Source organism: Saccostrea cucullata, unplaced genomic scaffold, assembly GCF_032062105.1.
Source record: "Saccostrea cucullata isolate Sc308-1 unplaced genomic scaffold, CSIRO_AGI_Scuc_v1 ctg679, whole genome shotgun sequence".
NCBI classification, from domain to species: Eukaryota; Metazoa; Mollusca; class Bivalvia; order Ostreida; family Ostreidae; genus Saccostrea; species Saccostrea cuccullata.
The window spans coordinates 95,275-116,914 of NW_026918760.1; the positions used below are offsets into that span (position 1 = coordinate 95,275).

The 21,640-nt window shown below is 31.9% G+C and overlaps 1 protein-coding gene across 3 annotated transcripts; it reads left to right on the forward strand.

Annotated features, from left to right (window-relative positions):
• Positions 1 to 232: 232 nt before the first annotated feature.
• On the forward strand, positions 233 to 21,119 carry LOC134270657 (protein NDRG3-like). Of its 3 annotated transcripts, XM_062752895.1 has the most exons (15): positions 233 to 303; positions 3,415 to 3,514; positions 3,631 to 3,730; positions 4,046 to 4,166; positions 4,871 to 4,909; positions 7,289 to 7,306; positions 7,910 to 7,972; positions 8,519 to 8,579; positions 8,874 to 8,960; positions 9,200 to 9,277; positions 14,087 to 14,187; positions 14,363 to 14,428; positions 14,606 to 14,705; positions 19,309 to 19,396; positions 20,975 to 21,119. In XM_062752895.1, the coding sequence occupies exons 2-15, from the start codon at positions 3,419 to 3,421 to the stop codon at positions 21,070 to 21,072; spliced, it is 1,116 nt and encodes a 371-aa protein (XP_062608879.1). In that variant the 5' UTR covers positions 233 to 303; positions 3,415 to 3,418; the 3' UTR covers positions 21,073 to 21,119. The 3 variants fall into 3 exon arrangements, with proteins under 3 accessions (XP_062608879.1, XP_062608887.1, XP_062608897.1); XM_062752903.1 differs by lacking the exon at positions 7,289 to 7,306 and having other exon boundaries at positions 236 to 303; XM_062752913.1 differs by lacking the exons at positions 4,871 to 4,909; positions 7,289 to 7,306 and having other exon boundaries at positions 236 to 303.
• The last annotated feature ends 521 nt before the right edge of the window (positions 21,120 to 21,640 follow it).

Consider the following 21,640-nt stretch of genomic DNA (forward strand, 5'->3'; position numbering starts at 1 on the left):
TTTTTATAATCAAAATACAAAAAAATAAATACATTTCTAAAATACGTTTATACAACGTGCAAATTATTATCGTACTGTATACTTTTTAATAATTTTTTAAAAATAAAATTTTACCTGTTCTTTTCCGGATATAACTATGTTTATCCATGAGAGTTTGTATTTAGTAAATCATTATGAAAGGATAATTTTGATTGGGTTACCATATAACATTGTCCAATCAAATTTGTCGTTGTGTTAGACCATTTATTAATCTGCTAGACGAAATTTTGACAAGGTGAAAAGCTAAGGACGAGACAGATCTAGGTAAACTTCTTAAAATTTTTGTATGAATTCTTTACTGAAAGATACCGTTTGATAATAATTTCTGATTTTAGAAGTGATCTTAAATACTGAAAGACCCATGATAATCGATTTTATATATTTATGTAAATTCATCCTTTTCATATCTTTTTCTACAGTTCTATAGCCAGGCAATTAATATTCATTGACTTTTTCGAAATTTAATCATTGCGTAATGGTCTTCTGATTAGCTAGTTTATACCATTAAGCAATGAAAAAAAGACATGTACTTCTGTTCACTGATAACATTTTGGTTTTCTTTTTATTATGAGTCAAAGGTTCTGTAGCATGTATTTGTTTTAACAAGGTCAAGCCATGCGTATGCAAAACAGCCTGGGGCTATAAATTTGTTGTTTTTGTGCCAATAGTACCTTATCCTACTTAAAGAGTAGAGCTGTAAATAACACATGTCATTGTCAAATATGAATCAACAATGAGATTCATTTGTCAAATGACATTTCTATGAGAGTATTTTTTATCACATTTATCTGTAAACAACCTGTGTTCTTTGTTTTAGCGGTATCAATTTAGGACAAATGTCCCTCCCCGAGTCCTCTTCCAATTCTCCACCCCTTAAAAGAGGAACGTAAATAACATTTATTGAATATAGAGCATGCATTGAATGGAACAAATAGTTATATTTAGAAATATTGAACATAAACATGATAAAACAAATTTCACATTTACCCCTTATTTATTAAAATTCATAACAATTATAAAGAATCAAAAGAGTTTGACACATGTATTTGTTTTACAGTGGTACAAAATTTTCTGTCTTCAGGGATTTATCAAGGCTGTTTTTACTACCGGTAAACGGTACCTTTCCCCTCTTGAAAAAAGTGAAAAAATTCCCCTTTTCAGATAGAAAATTCTCAGATTAAACAGAGAATATTTAAAACATCGTACTGAAATTTTCCGTTTTTGTCAGATTTAAGTTTAACAGCATATCCTAATTTACCATCCTAGTCATTCAAACGCTTTTAAAAGAGATAGAAGATTCAAGCTTCTATTTGATATTGATCGGTAAACATGTGCCATGTCCATGATGTCAAAATATACCTCTGGATTGCAGAGTTAAAAAGAAAAGTGTAGATTAGTAAGACGGAGCTTATATCACTATGGATTGGAAGAATGGAGTAACAACAATAACAATGTTAGTAGTGAAACATAAAAATCAGAATTGATTTGTGATAGATATTGAGAGAAATAATTAAATAAAGTATTGACCTGGTTTAATTTTTTTTTTTTTTTTTTTTTTTGTTATTTTAATATTTTGTCTAAAAAGTGAAGTTTTTGTGGCCTTTGTAAAGGTCTACAAATGACCCTCAGAAGCTCTAAGAATGCAGGATTTTGCTCCATTTATTAAAAAATTTTCGGGGGGGGGCATGGTACCCCCCTACAATACTCGCGCCTCCGGCGCTCAGATCGAGCCTGCGGCTCTCATTTTTCCCCTTTACATATAAAACGGTAGTAAAACAAAATAGCTAGATAAATCCCTGGTCTTTTAAATGCATTATTAAATATTATTAACTTCTGACAACATATATATAACTGAAAATACACCTAAATATGCACATTTTTGATCTGAGATCAAGCATTATTTATTTATTATGCATTCATTTTAATGACAGGTGTTTTTATTCGCCTTTATTATTATAGTTAACACTGAAAAATTTAGGTGGACTTAACAAGTAAACTATTACATTTTATATAAGTTCAAAGTTAATAGAACTTGCAACCATACTCATTGTAATATAATGATAATTATACAATAAAATTATGTTCAGAACAAAGAATTGGGTATAGGACACTGGGCAAACATTTATTTTTATCATTTATAAATTAATAAGCATTATTTATTTATTATGCATTCATTTTAACGACAGGTGTTTTTATTCGCCTTTATTATTATAGTTAACACTGAGAAATTTAGGTGGACTTAAAAAGTAAACTATTACATCTTTAAGTTATATAAGTTCAAAGTTAATAGAACTTGCAACCATACTCATTATGAGTATGGTTGCAAGTTCTATTAACGTCACTCATTGTAATATAATAATAATTATACAATAAAATATGTTCAAAACAAAGAATTGGGTAAAGGACACTGGGCAAACATTTATTTTTATCATTAATAATAATTGCTGTGTACAAAAATGTTATTACATAATAAGTTAATTACAAAAAGTGATATAATAATAGTTTAGGGCCTAGTCATAACCAGTCTTGTAGCATGATGTGATAAGCATGATTTGTGCATTAATATCTCAGTGCTAGTATTTAATAAGCTTGATGGTCATAACAAGTCATTTAGACTGATGTGAGGAACAATCAGAACAGCATCTGAATTGTGCACTAGATTAGTCTAGTTTTGCAAGTAAGACTCTGACTAAACTAAACTCCGATAAATGACGTTATTCATGTCTTCACAATTTCACACTTGTATACAAGGATATAAACATGATAAATGTAACTTAAGCAATGGTGCCAATAAATTATAAGACAAATTAGGGAAACTAGTACATGTATTTAAAAAAGAATTACATCTTAAAAAACTAAATTAATAAACTTATATGGAATCTATATAAAGGGAAGGAGGGAGGGAGGGGGTGGGTCACGTCATTCATAGGCACTCATTGGTAAAACTGATATTCCATGGAATTAAGAAAAGTAATGCTCAATATTTGATTACTGGTATTTTAATAATTTTGGTACTTGTGCTAAACAAACAGGATCATTTGTATTTATCCTAAATAATATAGAATTGTTTGTGAGCAAGTGGAACACCAATACATGTATCTAGAGGACTCAACATGTTTTTTTTTTGCATATCTATTATTTAATTTAAGTGACTTTTGAATGAATTAGAAATTTTATCTAAGATTTAACTTTCATTTAAAAAGTCTAGTTTCCTTTTACTCTACCCAGCCTTATTTGTTAGATTCATAGGCCTGGACTAAATTTTAACATTTGTTTCTGCTTGTAGATAATTCTCTGTCAGTTTACCTGCTTCCAAAAGGCTTGGTAAACAAATTGATTTATCATCAATAATTATTCACATTTTTTTTTTTTTAGAAATATGGAAAAGCTAACTGAGATTGAGTTTACTGGAATAAGTGTTCAAGACAAGGCACCAAGAAACTTGTCAAACAATGCTTCCAGCATTCTGATCCAGGTTTGTCTTATGAAACTTTTTCATATACCTTATTCGTTTGACATCTTTTAATGTTTTAAATAATCTGTGTGTACATGTATTGTATTGCTAGCTTATCTTTTTCCTTTGTTACACAGGAGGATGATATTGAGACCCCCTATGGAAACCTTCACGTTGCCATTCAAGGAGACAGATCCAAACTGGCTATCCTGACATTCCATGATATTGGTCTAAACAGTAAGTGCAAAAGTCAGCTAGACTTAGTTCACCCTTTTTTTGGTACAGGACCATGTATCCTTTTATTATGTTCATTTGAAAATTTTGAATTGAAAAAAAGGTAAAAAAAAAAAAGGTTGATGAAATATTATGTTTTAATGTGAATTACAGACAATTAAATTATATGCTTATATCCTCTATGAAATGTTTTTATTAGATCAGGAAAAAAAGGTTGATAAAAAGCACTGTGATAGATGTGTTAGCTCACAGTGCAAGCTCACTTCATTCGGTATTACAAAGATCAAAGCTAAAAAGAATACATTTCTAATTTTACAGGTACTACATGCTTTCAAGGGTTCTTCAATTTCATTGACATGCAACCAATCTTGCGACATTTCTGTGTGTACCATGTGAACGCACCAGGGCAAGAAGACGCAGCTCTTCAACTCCGACCTGAGTAAGCTAATTAATTTTATGACTTCTTATTCACTTGAGCAGATTTACAGATCTCAGTAATCAGAGCAATTTAAGGCATTTATGTCACATTTTATATAAGCAGATGTATTTACTTCTGGTTAATGGGTGATTATAAGTTCTAGTTCTCGAACACAATGATAAGTTTAGGTTGTGGGATTCATGAAAAAAAAAAATTGTCCTTCGATTATGAAAAAAAAGAAAATAAATTAGCAAATCACTGGTGATGTGTCCCATAGTACTTTTATAAGAATAGTACTTTTCACTGATATTCTCTTTGGAGAAACTGATCACCAAGTTACAGATTTGTACATGTTAATTTGTGTTGATTATAGCATGGGGATTTGAAAAATGTTTAATTTAGGGGTTTTGGCTTTTTACAAAGTGGTGTTGGGTTGTGTTGCACTTTTTATTATTTACTATGTTTTTAAAGCATGATTTGGAGAGGTCATTTAATATGAAATTCACTCACCAGTATACACCTTTGTTGCAATGGTGTCAGTGAAATTTTCAGGTTATTAATAAAGAGTTAAATGAATGAAGAAATAATTTTATCATTCAGGAGATTTATAAGAACATCAATTCGATATTTCCTTATCAAACATCTGTATAAGTGGAGTGAAAAAACTTCTTTAATTGAATCTTTTGCTTTTATCATGTTTATCTGTTGTTTGCTATTTTCAATAGGCAAGATGCCCTAGGCAACCCAGATTCATTGGGTAACAGGTATGTTTAGCTAGGTCCACCCTCAGCTACAGAAATGGCTTGTTATTTCAACATCTGCAACAAAAGCAAAATTTCCTGTACAGTATTCACTCTAAACAGCATCCTGAACTTTAAAAAAAAATAAATGAAAGACTGATTTTTTGTTTATGCCTAACAAATACTACATTTAGATTTTTTCCTGTCACAAGAAGTACTAGAGAATGGTTGCTTATTAGGATGAATACTGTTATTAAAATAGAAATCGATAAAAATTCATGGCAATATTCATGATGTGTTTTTTTATTTGCAGTAAAGAGAATTTGATAGTTTTCAATTTTTTTCTTTCAAAACCAAAAAAAACAAAAAAAATTCAAATGACATCTTTAAACCTCTTTTTTTCTGAAATTGATTTTTGCCTAACATTTAACAATTTTGATTCAAATTCTGTGTTGCAAAAAAATTTTATGATAAATTTTCATTGTGTTTTAAATATTAAAAAGTGTAATCCATGTACAGATTTGCACTAATATTAGCATAAAAGCCATTTCTGTGTTAGTTGTAAGCATCCCTAGCTAGAAAAAGAGAGAGATTCATGTATCCGAGACTGAACTGGTTTTCTGCTTTTCTTTTTTTCCTGCACTTTATGATGCGCAAATTTGCTGCTGTAAGACAAAGAAATGCTTTGAAAAAAAGTTGTCCTTTATATATGGACCCATTTGAGATTTTTAACGAAGTAAAACTTAAATTATTTGTAAGAATTTTTTTTTTTTATTAATCAATAACCTCAATAAAATAGTTTCCAATTTGAATGTCAATTAAAGACATATTTTCTTTTTCAGGATTTTAGAAAAAAAAAATGTGTCTTACTTTGTCAGTTAAAGATTTCTCATAAATGTGTTAAAAGATTTCTTTATAGAGTGCATTTTCTTCTGTCTTTTTCATTTCTAACAAGATGCTTGTTTACAGAGAAGTGATCTTTCAGTATCTTTTCACTTATAAACCTTTGTAATTCAGATTCTGAAACCAGTGTCATACATTCAATATTAGACATTTTTCAACTATATAACTGTTAAATGAAGTAACCATGAAATTATTACTAATTTTTTAAACCCCAGTACCCTTCTGTAACAACAGAATGATTTATAATGCAGTCCCTTGATTTGGGTATAGATTTCATTTCTTGTCATGCAAAAACAATATTATAGCATATTCCCATTAAAAAATTATACCTTGATTACCATGTTTGGCATGAATAGATTTCTTTTCATATCTGAACTGTTGACAAGTTTACTCCATTAGTATGGACTTTGAATTTATGCTTACTGTCACAGGCAATTGATGTCATATTTTTAATCACAAAAAATATTATGTAGAATGCACGTATTGTGTGTACCATAGTTTATTTTCAATCATTCAATCTTTTAAAAATAGATCTTGATTCTCACATTTTGGCCAGTTTGCTAACCAACATTTTATTTTCTGTCATTCATTCATTATTTTCCAGTTGCAGTGTCATTTTGCATGACTTAAAGACAAACTATTTTTCTCATTTAACTTATCCTCAGGCATTAGTCTCAGAAATGTTCAAAGAAACCCTGAGGGGCCTCCCCAACCCTAATCCCCGGTCCACCTTCCCAGACTCAATCTGTGTTGGAGCTTAAAATTCATAAATGTTTATATGAACTGTTTTATGTCAGAGAAAGAGTATTGGAATGACCCAGCTGTGCCTTATTGAGATATTGTTAACTGCTATCCCTTCCCTAAATGTGATAACTGCTTTTAGATTTAAATTTTGCAATTAAGGAGTCCATTTAAAAAATTTTCAGCTGCATGTTATAGTCTTTGCATGTTTAACTCAGTAATTACATTTATGATTTTTAAATGAATAATCAATTATTGATTGGATAAAATCTTTCATATTGACGGCATATGACTTTTTAGCTGACATCTAGGAGTAATGATTGTTATATAATGCTTATTTCATGCTTTAATATACTAACCGTTTTATTTTTCAGTAACTGTTGCACAAGAATTTTCATATTTAGTGCCTAACCAATTAATCAATGTATCAGTGTATATATACTTATAATCTATATTAATATAATTACAGCAAACTATAGAACTGATTCAATCTGTATTTCTGGTGTAGAGTAGTTTCATATCTAGTAAATTGTTAAATATTTACCCTTTAATTATTATGTCAACTTGGTGACAGTTCCAGTTAATGGCATTGATACAACAGGTTGACCTCTTTACTTTCCTTTTGCTCCCTTTAACTTGACTCAATTTAATGAAATGGCTGGCACACATGAACTTTGACTCGAATATGTGAAATGTCTGATACATGTCATAAGTTTTACTTTCTTTTCTTTTAACTTTAATTCTTGATTCTTCATGCAGCTTCTTGAGAAATAAGTGGTTTGTAATATTATACACCCAAATAAAGCAAAAAATTATTCTGGCTTATGTTTTTATTTTGAGATATAAGAATGCTATATTTGGTCTTAGCTTCAATATTATGTTCACAAAATTTTAAAATTAGCATTTTTATTATTGGCCAAACTTTCATTCGTGATTTCCCCCTACTTTTTTAGTTTGCAATGATATTATATGTAATTATATTCCTAGATCTGTTTACTGTCATTAATTTTATGACATTTTTTTTAACCTCTTAAATTATATCTGATCAGTTTTGAGTATACTTATTTCAATGCTTATGTCCATTCCTTTCCATTAAGTAATGTATGTACCGTAAGCTTTGGAAAAAAAAAATCAATATTTTCAATAAATTATTTTAACAAATACCGGTATATCACATATTTCTTCTTTCATTTCATAATTTTTACTACAGTATACTTTAAATTATAAATAATTGAAATTCAATGTTTTCTTGTTGAATTTCTTAATATTATATGTATTAAAATAGATATTTTTGAAGTAGTTTAGCCATTTTCCAACAACTTTCCAACCAACCAATGAAATGAGATATATCAATGACTAAACTGTTTGATTTTCTGACAGGTTCACTTATCCCACTATGGAACAACTAGGGGAGAGCATCCAGTCAGTTGTTGATTTCTACAAGTAAGTTATTATACCCCTGGCCTGTAAAGTAGGGGGGGTATATAGTGATTGGGATGTCTGTTCATCTGTTTGTCCATCCGTCTGTTATGCTTTGGGGTATCCATCCCTTTGATATTCACAATTCCTCTTATACCACTTATTGAAATTTAATGAAACTTTCACAGATTCTTTATAACATAATGCCATTGTGCACCTTCTATTTTACTTTTTGATCAGACGGGTCTCCTAGAGCAAAACATGGATTTTGCCAGTATAATCAGTATATGGAAGGTGGGGGGGGGGTATCATTAAGTGAGCTCAGTGCTCACAGTACATGTAGTTTAATACTGTATGTTGTGCTCCATAAAACTGTCTTTTTGGAATGATTAAAAATGCTAGATGTATATATAGAATTAAAGTCTTGCAGTTACTACCTGCAAGCAGCTGCTACACAAATGTTAAAACTGCATGGTTTCTTTTTTCCTTGTAGTTAATATGCACAAACTTCATTGAGTTCAGATAAACCAACTTATAAGAGGACTAATCTAAAATTTTATTTCATTACAGGATCAAAAGATTCATCGGGTTTGGTGTTGGAGCAGGAGTTAATGTTCTTTGTAGATACGCTGTGAGTAATATCGATTGATTAAATATGGTACACCATATCCCTTTCTCATGAAAATAATTCTCACAAAAATATAGCGATTTACAGTATAAACAAAAAAATTTACAGGGTGTGTTAATGAAAAATATCCTTATATGGTGTTTTAATTACACAACTGAAAAATAAACCATCTGAGACTTGATTGCTCTTGACCATTTATTTGCCCCACAAAGATTACATTTGCTGATGTACTTGAGCTCTGTAATTTCTAATTTAATACCTCATGTTTTTTATATCATATTATCTCTACACTTTCAGCTGAATCATCCTGAGTTTGTTGATTCCCTGGTGTTGGTCAATGGAACAGCTGACAAGGCTGGCTGGGTGGAGTGGGGATATCAAAAGGTTTGAATTTAACAAGAAAAGATATTTTCAAGAAATTTACATTGTGTATGATTGTGGGACATGTATATGCTATTTAAGAGACCAAGATGGCAAAGTTTTCTCATGATGGTAGAATTTATCTATTAACTAGTCAGTGAGATGTATAAAATTTTTGCAACCAAACAATATAAAAAGTACAATTTTAGGAAATGCTATTTATTACTGTGTATGTTTATACATGTTTGACTATTTTATTTCAGCTGAACTCCTGGTATCTGTGGCGGGGAAACATGACAACATTTACAGAAGATTACCTCCTTTGGCACTGGTTTGGATCTGTGAGTGTTTTACAGCAAATCAAAAGTTTATGAAATTTCAGAATTGCTCATTACTTCTCAAAACAATTTTTTTAAAAACATATATTCATGTAACATATATGCATATCAGCCATGATTAATAGCATTTCTTTGTAAATTAAAGACGTACAACACACTGGGGGAGATAACTCTTGCGATTTCAATTGAACGTTTGACGTGACGTCAAATTTAACGTCAAAAATAAAGCGTCAAAACGACGAGTAAAACGATCCCGATGTAAATCAATCATGAAAGAAAACTGGGATATGGGCTTGGCTGTGATTGTGCGTACCATACTCAATCAATAAGTATTTTTAAATTAACCCGATTAAACTCCGTAAAAAGAAAGACATAAAATACCATCCCTTAATGTTTATTTCATTTCATTTCATATACAATAAATTGTATTTTTGATCAAAGCGCAGCATCTTTTTTTTTTATTCTGAAAATTTTATTTCACATTGCCGAAATTCTGATTATGTACAGTTGGCTATATAACATTCCGATTAATGGTCTTCATTACAATTTGTGCATTTACGATATAAATATTGTTTTTCTTCTTTAATTAAATAAAACAACAATAAATAAACAAAAAAACTTTTTACAATGTAAAATCGATGTTGTTCTCAGACCCTTACTGATCAAAGAGGAACAACTCTGAAAATGTAGGAGATGTTTATTTTCCTCCCTTTATTCACGTTTTCCACAGAATCAGATACATTTACAGCAAGACCTGATAAATCCGAGAATTGAATACTATAGACCTCATATACACAATGTAAGTATAGAATTGAAAAGAATTGTTCACTTGTACTGAAATTATCTGCATTTATGAATATCCTATTGCAGCAAATCGTTTGACTTTCTGTCAACAATGTCGGTTCGCATTTCCTCGAATCAAAACAAAACGTAGCCTATAAGACTTTAAAAAATATCAAAGTGCGATTTGATATAAATTGAAATAGATGAAGAGTTTAATGTTTGATATTTTGAAGTTAATGAGGACGAATACGGAATTTTCATTTTAACTTTAGAAGCGACGACATTGAAAGAAATGCGTACAATATCACGAGGGGTGTACATCTATGCAAATGTCGATGTATCCCCACGGACACATACTGTCTCGTTTGAAATAATGACATGAAAAAAACTACAATTATTCCATTTATATCACAGGAGAGTTGAACATACACCATTTTTTTAATGAATAAAATTAAAGAAATAAAATTAAAAATCAACATATTCAAGTTCAACAAAACTTGAATTCGTATCCAGGTTTCATGTGATATGGAATGCATAACGCATACATAGGTCCTATATGGACTAAACACTAAAATCCTTCAGTAATTTTTTCCTGATACATATAAAAAGAGTAGTCAATATTTATTCTGCATTCATGAATTTAAAAACTAATGCATACCTCCGGGATTCAAATGACGAAATACCAGTATATTTACACTGTAAACGACGTTTCGTCAAACGCTAATATGGTCTGTGACGCAAAAAAGGAAGGGGTGGGGGTGATAGGGGTATTCAAAAATTGCCTAAAAATCTACATTTAAATACGCTTAACATATGAAAACTTTAAATTTGTAAGTTAATATATTTTTGAAGCAAAAGCAATATTCCAATTTAATTTTTTTAATGTGTATTTGTAGATTCATATAACAAAGTGATCGACCCCCGTCTGAAAGACGCGCGGGAACGTGATTTATTGAGAAAGGGGGAGGGGGTAATTTTCCGCTATTAAATCAAAACTGGTCGTACAAAAATTATACAAAAAATTATGCAAATTATTTTTACCACCAGCTACCAAAAGAAAGTTTTTTTACCAAAATTAAACGACAGGTTTTTTCACAAAAAAAAATTGAATTTGAAAAATACGCAATTTTCAAGGCTTAGATAATTCATAGTTTTTCAGTTTAAGGTCTTTAAAAATTATTTTGATGATATGTATATCAAAAAGATGACTATGTTTTTGTGTTAAATGGTTAAAGGAATAAGCCAATGAAATTTGACATTTATATCTAACCTGGCTTTTTTGAAAATCAAGGTTTAAGTAGTTCATTGATTAAAAATTTTCTCTCCTTGTAAATAACTAAAGGGGGGTAACTTTTGGAATTTCCTGTCCAAAAACCACTCGAACAATTTTGTCCAAAATGTGCATACATGCAGTAGATATAGTCATGTACTAAATATACAAAAATAACGAAAATTAAACGACAGGAATTTTTTGGGGTAGGTGTGTTGTACATCCTTAAGTTTTGAAATTCTGAGAGCTACTGCACAAAGTGACTACAGTATGTATCGGAATTTCGGAGACTTAAAAAGATAAGATTTTATCCAAATTGGCATGTCAGCATGACCTTCATTAAGTTTACCAGTTTCCACCAATATGCATTACAGTGAAATTCTACAAATTCTAACGACAAAGAAAATTTTGATTTCTAGCGTTAGAAATGGTATACAGTAAAACTTCTCTAAACCGGCCTACTGCTGGACTGAATAAAATGGCCGGACTAGAGGGGTGGCCGGTTTTCCAAGAATCTAACATGCTGAAGAAATGCAGAACTATGTGACAGATGCTATGGAAAATATATAATTGGTGTCTGTTATAATTATCTGTCTACATGTTATTAATAATCATAAGACACGTAATGTGTTCTTAAAAATGGAAATTATAATTAGTGAGGATAAATTCGACATACATGTTGATTTTTATAAAGAGAAATTAAAAAATAAGAACAGAAAAGACATGGAAGTTTACTTTATTACAACCATATGCAAAGAAATAAACCAGATCCTTTACCTTAAACACCTAATTTTATGTTAACGCCCCCAAAATCTACCTGATTCAAGATCAATAACTTACCGCCTGTCAATCATTAAAAAAACAATAGCTTCTGATTTGATTGACAGGCCAGCTACCCGTGCTACCTGATAGTCTGAGTTTGTGTCCTTTGAAAACGATCGCCTGGTCACGCGTCAAACACTTTCATGTAGCCGCCTTGTATACACGGGGGTTAAGAAAAGAATCTTGGTAAAATTTTATTTTAAAAAATTGAGAGTAGATAATTAGAACATGACTTCATATATAAAGATATTTGCTTTTAATCTCAACGGCTATATTGTATTTTAGGCGATATGTCGTCCAAGATATCTGCTGTAGAATTTAGACCAGTCCGTGCGCAGAAACGCTCTTTGTCGATTAAAATTGAAATATGATAAATAAGAAAAGATATTCAGCACAAACGGCACGGATAAAAAATTCATTTATCCCATGTTTTATCTACGTATATATGAATACAAACTATACCACGTTCTGTTGTAAAGTTTTGAAATGTCAGAAATAGAGCTCTAGGAGTTTCGATATTGTAACTTTTAGTTCGAATTTCCTAACATCTGTCAATACCCTATATTCGAAATTAAAAAGTGAATATATACAGCCGAAGATCAATTCTTAAAAGTATATAAGAAATCTTGCAAACAATTAAAAAAAATTAAACACACGAACACCCGGAAATGGTGAATATTTTCGACATTATTGTTGTTCAGAACGTACTGGGCAATATTCGCGGTACGGTACATTGTATATGTTCACACGACGGATAGGCCTACATGTACCTATGAATGGAATATTTTATTATTTTTTTAAAAATTTTTATATTTACACACATTTAATTAAAAAAAGATATGTTTAAATTGTAGTTTTACTCTGTGTTCTTTTCTTTAATTTGTCTTTTTTTTAAATATAAAAAACGACATTTCTTTATAATGTTTTTCTTCATTAGATATCGCTGAAAGTATTTAAAATTTATAAATAAATTTTATATTGAAATATTTCAATTATTTCAAGTAGTTTTACTCAAATTTAGACAGGAAACACAGACTTCCTGTGTAATGCTACGTGTATATAGATTTTTGACATCTTGGGTATTGGGGGTCTCCAGGTAAATAACACCACTGTTACTTCGACCACTCCCCCTCCTCAGGTAACCATACGGTAAAAAAATTGGGTCTTTAACTGAACTCTATACAGAATACTGCATTTGTATCTGTGTATCGCTTACGTCATAAAAAAATTGTTTGAACTTCAGTAAAAAGTAAATAAGTAAAGCATTTCTGTGCAAAATTTCTGTTATTTTAATTATGATATGTATATTTTGGTAAACATTTTATTTTATTTTTTTCTTAGCATTTTTTAACAGTGCCCAATTTTAAGGCCGCTTATGTGTATTTAAAAAGATGATGCAATATGGCGTGCGATAATTTGTTGATTATTTAAATTAAATAATTGCTTGATATTTTATTAATTCATGTTTATTTGATGTTAATCATATGTACACAGCTTAGACCGGCCATTTACGTAGTCTGGAACGATGACTTCCCCTTTCAAGACGGTAAACAATAGAAAACCCTATGAGCATGATGAGGCCATATTCAGTTTTTCACACCTCTGACTTTTCGTGGATAGGCTATTTTTCACACCTCCGGCCGGTCATTATTACCCCTATGGCCAATGACATATAAATTTCTTGCAATCAAAAAGTGGCCGGTATGATGAGGGGAAATTTCCTATGTTTCTTAACTTTTGTTCTTGGAAAAGTGGCCGGTGTCCGGTTTTCAGGGGTGGCCGGTTTTATGAGAGTTTATGTGTAAAGAAATGTTAAGAATTTTGCTGGGACTTATAAATTTGGCCGATGTTCAGGGAGAACCGGTTTCCAGGGGGGCCGGTTTGGAGAAGTTTCACTGTATTTGCGTACGTTTTGAAGAATTTTTGTTCTGTTTTAGAAAACCCAGTGGGAGAACTATGACCTGACAACCGTCTACAAGGAATACATCAAAAGTGTCAACCCTCAGAACCTGTCACTCTTCATTGAGGCATACCTAGCGTAAGTCTGCAGCAACCAATCAAATTAACTAACCAATCAAATCATAGCTGAACAGAATTTAGAACTGTGTCACCTTAAAGATTTGTCTTCTGAATTTTTTGTTTCAATATACTGCAAAGAAAGGGAACAATGACAAAAATCAGCAGTACACACAATGCTTGTTTTTATTCTGTAGGAGAACCAGTCTTGGCATAGAGAGAGAGCTGGACCCAGTGAGAAGAATTGGAACCAAAACCCTTCAGTATGTAGAATTTATTACTAACAGTTGTAACTCTCAGTTATATTGTAAAACAGCCTTATTTGCTGCATTTTATCCATGCAAGAAATGCTAATGTCAATGGATCATTTAAAAAAAGGGAGGATTTTTTGCTGAGTACTGTTATTTGAGTAAATTGCATCCATTGATGATGATTTGTAGGTGCCAGACCTTGTTAATTGTTGGTGATGATTCTCCACACTTGGATGATGTTGTCGAGCTCAATGGACAGCTGGATCCAGAAAAAACAGATTTCCTCAAGGTTTTTCCATTTCTAGACTACAAGATAATGTTTATTTTAATAAAATGTACAGAAAAACTCAGTTATAACAAAGTCACCGAGACTGATGAAATTGCTTTGCTATATCCATATGAAGAATTCCTTAAAGGGGGAGTTTCGATAAGGCCGTTTTCCCGCCCCTCAAGAAATTTTATGAAAATTTAATATTTTGTTAATTAACCTCTTATCTTTCAGAAAATATGAAAATAATTTATACTACGCATTTTCCGATCACGTGATACTTGAAAATTTAAGTATACCCCCTTTCCTTTAATTTTGGAATGGATGTTTTTAAAAGCCGAGGACTGAGATGTAAACCTAAAAATATCGCAGGAAACCTAAGATATATTTTAGTAAAGACCAAAAATTACCAATTTTATTGATTTTCTTACTGAAAAATGTTTTGTAATGAATGTGTGAATGCTTTATATATAGTACGAGTTTTTTCTCAATTATTGAACAATAAGTTTTGTTTGGAACGTAGGATAAGCTTAAAGTATTAAATACAGAAGGTTGAAAATCAAATTAAATTGATATTTTGTTCATAGTTTTGAAATTCATGTAGAATAAGTCATTTTCATATTGGGGAAAATACAAAGAAAAGTAGACCAAGATAAGTAGAAGTCAAAACAATGATTTGATATTATACGGGAATATTCAGTGTATAAGTAAAACATAGATAATTTTCTCATCGATTTTACTTTTATGGAATACTTAGATTTAAAAAAAATTTAAAATATACCATAATGCATTCTCCAAATTATATAAAAATATTTATATTAATTTAAAAATTTAATTTTTTTTAATTTTAATATTTGAAAATAAAATTATTTATGGTTCCAATATTAAAAATATATACCATACCATGCATTTTATAGTAATAATATTCTCAGAGACAAACTTCTTTTTATATCATGAATAATGATTATATGTATCGACAATTCTAAAAACAAATGCATTGACTGTTTCCCTATCATATAAAGATTGTACAGATTTGATTTATTTAATCGCTTTCGGAATCCCATTCAGTGTCTCCTGCATTTAAAATTGCCCCGTCATGAACTGAAACAGTTTCATTATCGTCTGCATGATGTCTCTGATAACCAAGGTACCAAATAATTGCTGCAATATGAGCACAACATCCCACTGTTCTTGATCCTACTTTACACTGACAGTACCATCCATTTATGGGAGGTCTTGAGTGTTCATCGTAGGAAATCCAAAGAAAATATTTCTTAGCAGACACGTGTCTTGACTGGATTCTAGCTCGAAGTAGCCCAGCGTCATCCTTATGGACAGATATGCTGTATGATCCATCTGTAGACATGTGTTCCACTGTATAAGATTTTGCTTGTTTAATTTGATAAACCCCTTGTGTAAGTGTTCGCAAGTCATTTTCTGTTAAGCGAGGAAAGTTATTAATACAATCCTGGGAAATCTCACTCCAAATTGCTCGTTTACTGGAAAGCTTTTCTCTTTCAACCCTTTCTCGAAGTTCATTTGACTTTCTTGACAGTTGTTTCATTTCATTGGCAAGAGCAATATCTTCATCACTGTTTGATACGAGAGGGGGTCGAAAAGCATTGACACTTGCACAAACAATTCTAACATAATCACCTATCCATTTTATCTGGGTATTTGGAAGTACTTGGTCTAACGCTTTCCAAGTTTTGATTCTGCTGTTTGCCGACTCTACAACCCATCTGACCTTCGTCACACACCTAGAGTGATTAGCCTCCTCTGTTGTGTGCTGCTTACATCCACGAGATAAATAATCAGGCATTTCATGTTTTATCCCCAGTTTATCCAAAAAATCCAACGAATCACGAAATCCCCTATCGACAACTAGTAAGTCCTCTTTCTCAATCCAGCTTTGAACTTCCTCAACATTATTTTGGATAACACTGTTTAATATGGCAGAATCATTATTCTTGCCATCAGCTAGATATGGTCCGAAAACAGATAGGATATACCCGTCTGTTCCAACAACCATCATTGGTTTTACAAGAGGCCTATGCTTGTGACCACTAAACGTCTGTCTCTGAAAAGTGTAATTGCCACTTTTTTGGATGTAAATATATGTACCATCCAGTACAAGTATAGCAATGGGCTTTCAGTCTGCTAAAAGATGCTGAACAAAGGGCCTTGTGTGTTTGGATATAAAATCCTCTCTGGTCATGTGGGAAAATCCAAGAAACTTAGGCACAAAATTTTCCATCAAGGCATCTCTAGCACTAGCAATAGCTTTGGAAATAATGCTTTTATTTCTGATTTGGAACATGCTGCTCAAAATACTCAAAGAATTGCCCGTTCGTAATTTTGTCAGTAGCAGTGCAAGGCATGTTCTCGGTGCTCTGTTGCATGAAATTCTAAGAGGAGACATGTACTTAGAAAGAACATCAAATTGCGATTTTGTGATCCCAGTGAGATTGTAATAATCTTCATCAGACAGAGACTGCGGATTTTCAAAGTCTATACCTACTGTTCGTTCAAGGCATTTTTCTCTTAAGGTAAGCAGCATAGTTGTAATTTCTGATCTGTTAAAGTTAGTGAAGTCAGAGGTTGGCGAAAGATTGTCCAATACATTGGGGTCAATTTTACCATCAACCATATGACGCTCACAACACCTACTACCCTCTGGGATAAGAACTCCTTTATCTACGAATGCCTTCATTTTGATTTCTTCAGTGATAGTTCTTAGGTTCTCGGTCTTTGAACAGAACTGACATTTACGATGTGATAAACTGGCTCGGGGTATAGACAACCGAATTCGTTTAGGGCTTTGAAAGGATGGGTCGTTTCTGGGTTCATTATGATCTTCCTCTAAAAGGGGATCTATTGCACTGCTAGACTCTAGGTTTTGTACCCTATAAAACTCAGTTCGACAGAAATCGCATATTATGTCTGACTCTATGTTCAGAGAAGACCCAGACCCTTGAAGTTTCTGTGAAATATAATTGTACAGACTTTGGTTCTTCATATTTTTAACCTTTCTGCTATTCTTGCGAACATATCTATGACAAAGACAACAATTTTTAGATTCTGAATCATCCATATTTCGAGTTAGAGGTATTTGCCCACATTCAGGTCTGGGTCGCGTTCTCAGCACGGCTGAGGCAATCACAGCCAGGACTAAGTCCCTCCCACTTCCCAGCTCTCCATAGATACTCATCTTGCTTCAACAGCTCCATTCACACCTCATTTAGAGAGTTTCAGTATGTCTACGACAAGATGGGTATCTGCAACTCCCCAGGGCTGACCATAAAGGAGGTTCCCCCTAGCATCTAGTTTGCTAAACTAGAGCCGCAGTTCAAAATGCATGTGTAAACGCCAAAGATATGTGTTGGATCTTAAGTTCCGCAGAAAATATTCACCTCAACATCCAGACGAAAAACATTACATTTTCCCTGTTTCACCCACACGGAGGTATATATGGGCGCCTCTCTAGCAGGTTGGAGCGAGGAATTCCATTCTAAAGAAAGGCTTAAATAACTTTCTTCAGGCTATAACCATTAAACGAAAGAAATGAATCAATTATGAGCGGAACAAATAAAAACAACTTTGCAACCCCACTATCCCGTTTGATAGTCAGGAACATTTAAATGTTTAGGCTTTTCTTTAAAACAATACTTGTCAAGATTATGAGCAAATAATAATAATAATACAAATATTAAACACATTCAGAATCAAAAATGTTAAGTTTTAGAGGGCACAATTATTTCTAAGATAATTTAAATAAGAACACGAGTAATTTTTTCACAGTTGTATGACTTTAGAAAAAAAAAGACGTAAATATCATATATAGGCGATGAATTCCGTATCAAAATAATGAGGAGATATGTTAAAGCTATATATCGTTTATGTTTTTGAAAATCCGCATAAATGAAAACAATATCTGCCTCTTTTTGCTGATGATTTAAATACTTGATCAGATCAAGTGACCGAGTGCCTCTAAATTCAGATACGCATTTTTGTGCAATTTTGTTTTTTTTTAATATGAAGTGCACACGCGACACTCAACAAATTTTAAGGCAATAATGTATATTGTATGTGTAGTAACTGTGCAAAATTTGGTGAGTGTCCCTCATGCACTTCATACTTTAAACATCGATTAATGAATGCCACCCTCTCGTGTTTTCCCATAGGCCAAATGTTAACGCGTTGAAGATACATCTAAATACGGCTTAACTGCAGCAATAAATATATAACACCTGAACTTTTGAAATATATATAACAAAAGTTAACATATTTATCTTGTATTATAAACTGATTTGGAAAAAAAATATTGAAATTTATTTTCATGAAAAAAGTGGGCCGCAAAGCGGCCTTATCGAAACTCCCCCTTTATATAGCTGAGGATCCAAGATAACTTCGCTATAACCATGAATTTGCAATATCCATGTTCGTACTAAACAAGTTTACTGTAAAGTAATTGTTCAAAGTGGAAGTCATTTCTGAAGTTTAACATTTTTTTTTAATATGACTTTATTTATCATTGTACAAAATTTTCATGACTTTATGTATTATAAGTGTTTCTAAGCAGTAAATTTTGTTCTGACGGTAACACAAGGATATCATTTTGTAGATTCAGGACTGTGGAGGTATGCCACTGGAAGAACAACCTGGGAAAGTCTGTGAAGCATTCCGACTCTTCCTTCAAGGAATGGGATATGGTAAAACATTCATTTCTTATAATACCGTAATTTTCGGATAATAGGTCGATACTTTTTTCTCAGAACCGCTGGGGTCGCCCAATATACTAATTCGACCTTTCTAAGGCTCAAGTTTACGAAAAATGTCCCAAAATCAATAAAATTTACGTCAATTTCAAAGCAAATCTGTGCCACTTTCATACTCCTTTTTTCATTATTTTACGCAGAAAAATTAATGCCCAGGTAAACAATAAAATGTTTATTTATAGCTTTCTTACAAAATAAATTCCATTAATTATCCGTTGATGACAAAGGAAAACAACATTGCTTCATCTATTAAATAATTCCTCAACGTATTATCCATTAACATCATGCGGTATCCATCTTGTGAAGTTAGGAAGTCGCTACTGTTTACTAAAAGTAAAACCGCAACCGTATCAAAATTTAAAATACGGAAAACCTTTCAAGGTCACAACTGTAGTGTTTTTACCATTTATTAGTAGCGATAAATTGAAATAGTATTTTAAATATTTTTTATTGTCTTAAGCAAAGAATTAGCAATAAATACGGGTGACAGAAATATAATTTACATTGAATTACCGGCATACAAAGATTGGCTTCTAACAGAATTTTAATTGTCTGAAAGATAAAGGAATTCACACTGTGTACACAAAGGTGTAACATCAGTGTTCAGTTGATTTAAATGCCTGCGGGGCATGATTATAACAAACCCACGTGCCGTTATAGGGTATTAGTGTTACACATGATTGAACAAACAAAGCCGTGAAATTCATGTTGACAGTCAGATTGTGAATGTACTCTCAATTAAATTTATAAATTAAACTTATTCTTTACTGTTGCTTGATATATACATTCAATGGTCATTTGCGTGTTTTAGCGAATCCCTGGAGAAGAAAAATAAAAATGGCGGACATCGAAGTAATTGTCGTCCACCGGTAAATAATGTCTGAATAAAGTTAACAGGAATGTGTCCAAGTTGTTCTGAAATCGGAATTACTATTCTTTGGTCTCGGGTATTTCCCGAATATTATAGATGTAAAATAATAATGTATTTACGTGTTATTTATGCCTTTGATTTAACAACGGTGTGAAACTACGGAGGCATTGAACAGGCAAATTGGAAAAAAATAAGTAGTAACACAATTCAAAGAAGTTTTAACTACTTTTTTAAAAAAAAAAACTTTATTTAAATTCTGTACTCATTAAAATACCTGTTTAATTTCTTGATACGTTTATGTCACGGAATAACCCCGGAAATTCTAGGGGTTTACCTGTTCTGATACGTTGTTTCTGCGTAAACATCTTTAGAAAACGGGAAGCAAAGCCTCGTCCTATATAGTAAGTTCGTCCTATCTTAGGATTTTTCAAAAATTAAGGCTGAAAATGAGCCTTTCGACCTATATACCCCATCGACCTATAACCCAAAAATTACGGTAAATATTCTTACCCAGAAATAAAAAAAAAATTGAAAATATGTGAATCTTATGTATTTTTAATAGAACATTTATTTCTGCTTTGTATCTTTTGTAACAGTTGATTCTTACTCTTTATTATGCATTTTCATGTTTTTTTTTGTAGTTCCCACTCTGCGGCAAAAAACCAGCACTGTGTCACAAGTACAGAAGAACTACCAGCATCAGCTGCAGGATTTCAAAGAAATGAACACCGTGTGCTGAACTCGTACATTACCTTGACAGATACACCAAATACGCAAACTACAAAATTTAAACTCTGAACTTTCAACCCCCAGATAACACGCCGTATTTGTACTGCAATGTACACTTCTTTTTGTTGATGTAGTTGTAGAATTGTGGACAATGCTTCGTTGTCTATACTGGATGGCCATAAAATACCAAAGCTTCCTTGTTTTAAGTGCAATGCTTCAATGTGTTCTTCTTACACCCGTAAATGACAATAGTCAGGAAAAGAGGGAAATGGCATTCCATTTGTAAATACATGTAAATATTGAAAGCTGTGTGACTGAATGTGTGAACCAGGATGACAGTGTGTAAATGTACAGTAGTAAAAACATAGTCCAGAACCCGACACAGGATGTCAACTAATTCTTAGAATCTCATTGTAACAGATCTTTTAATAAATGTTGTAAAGTTACTTGTTGTAAATTCTAGGAATTGTAGATTTGTGCCTACTTTTTTTAAAGAAGGACATTTTTATCTAGCCAAAATTCTTTCTTGTCAATGCTCATGCTTCATTATTATTTTTTTAAAATCACAAATGAACTTA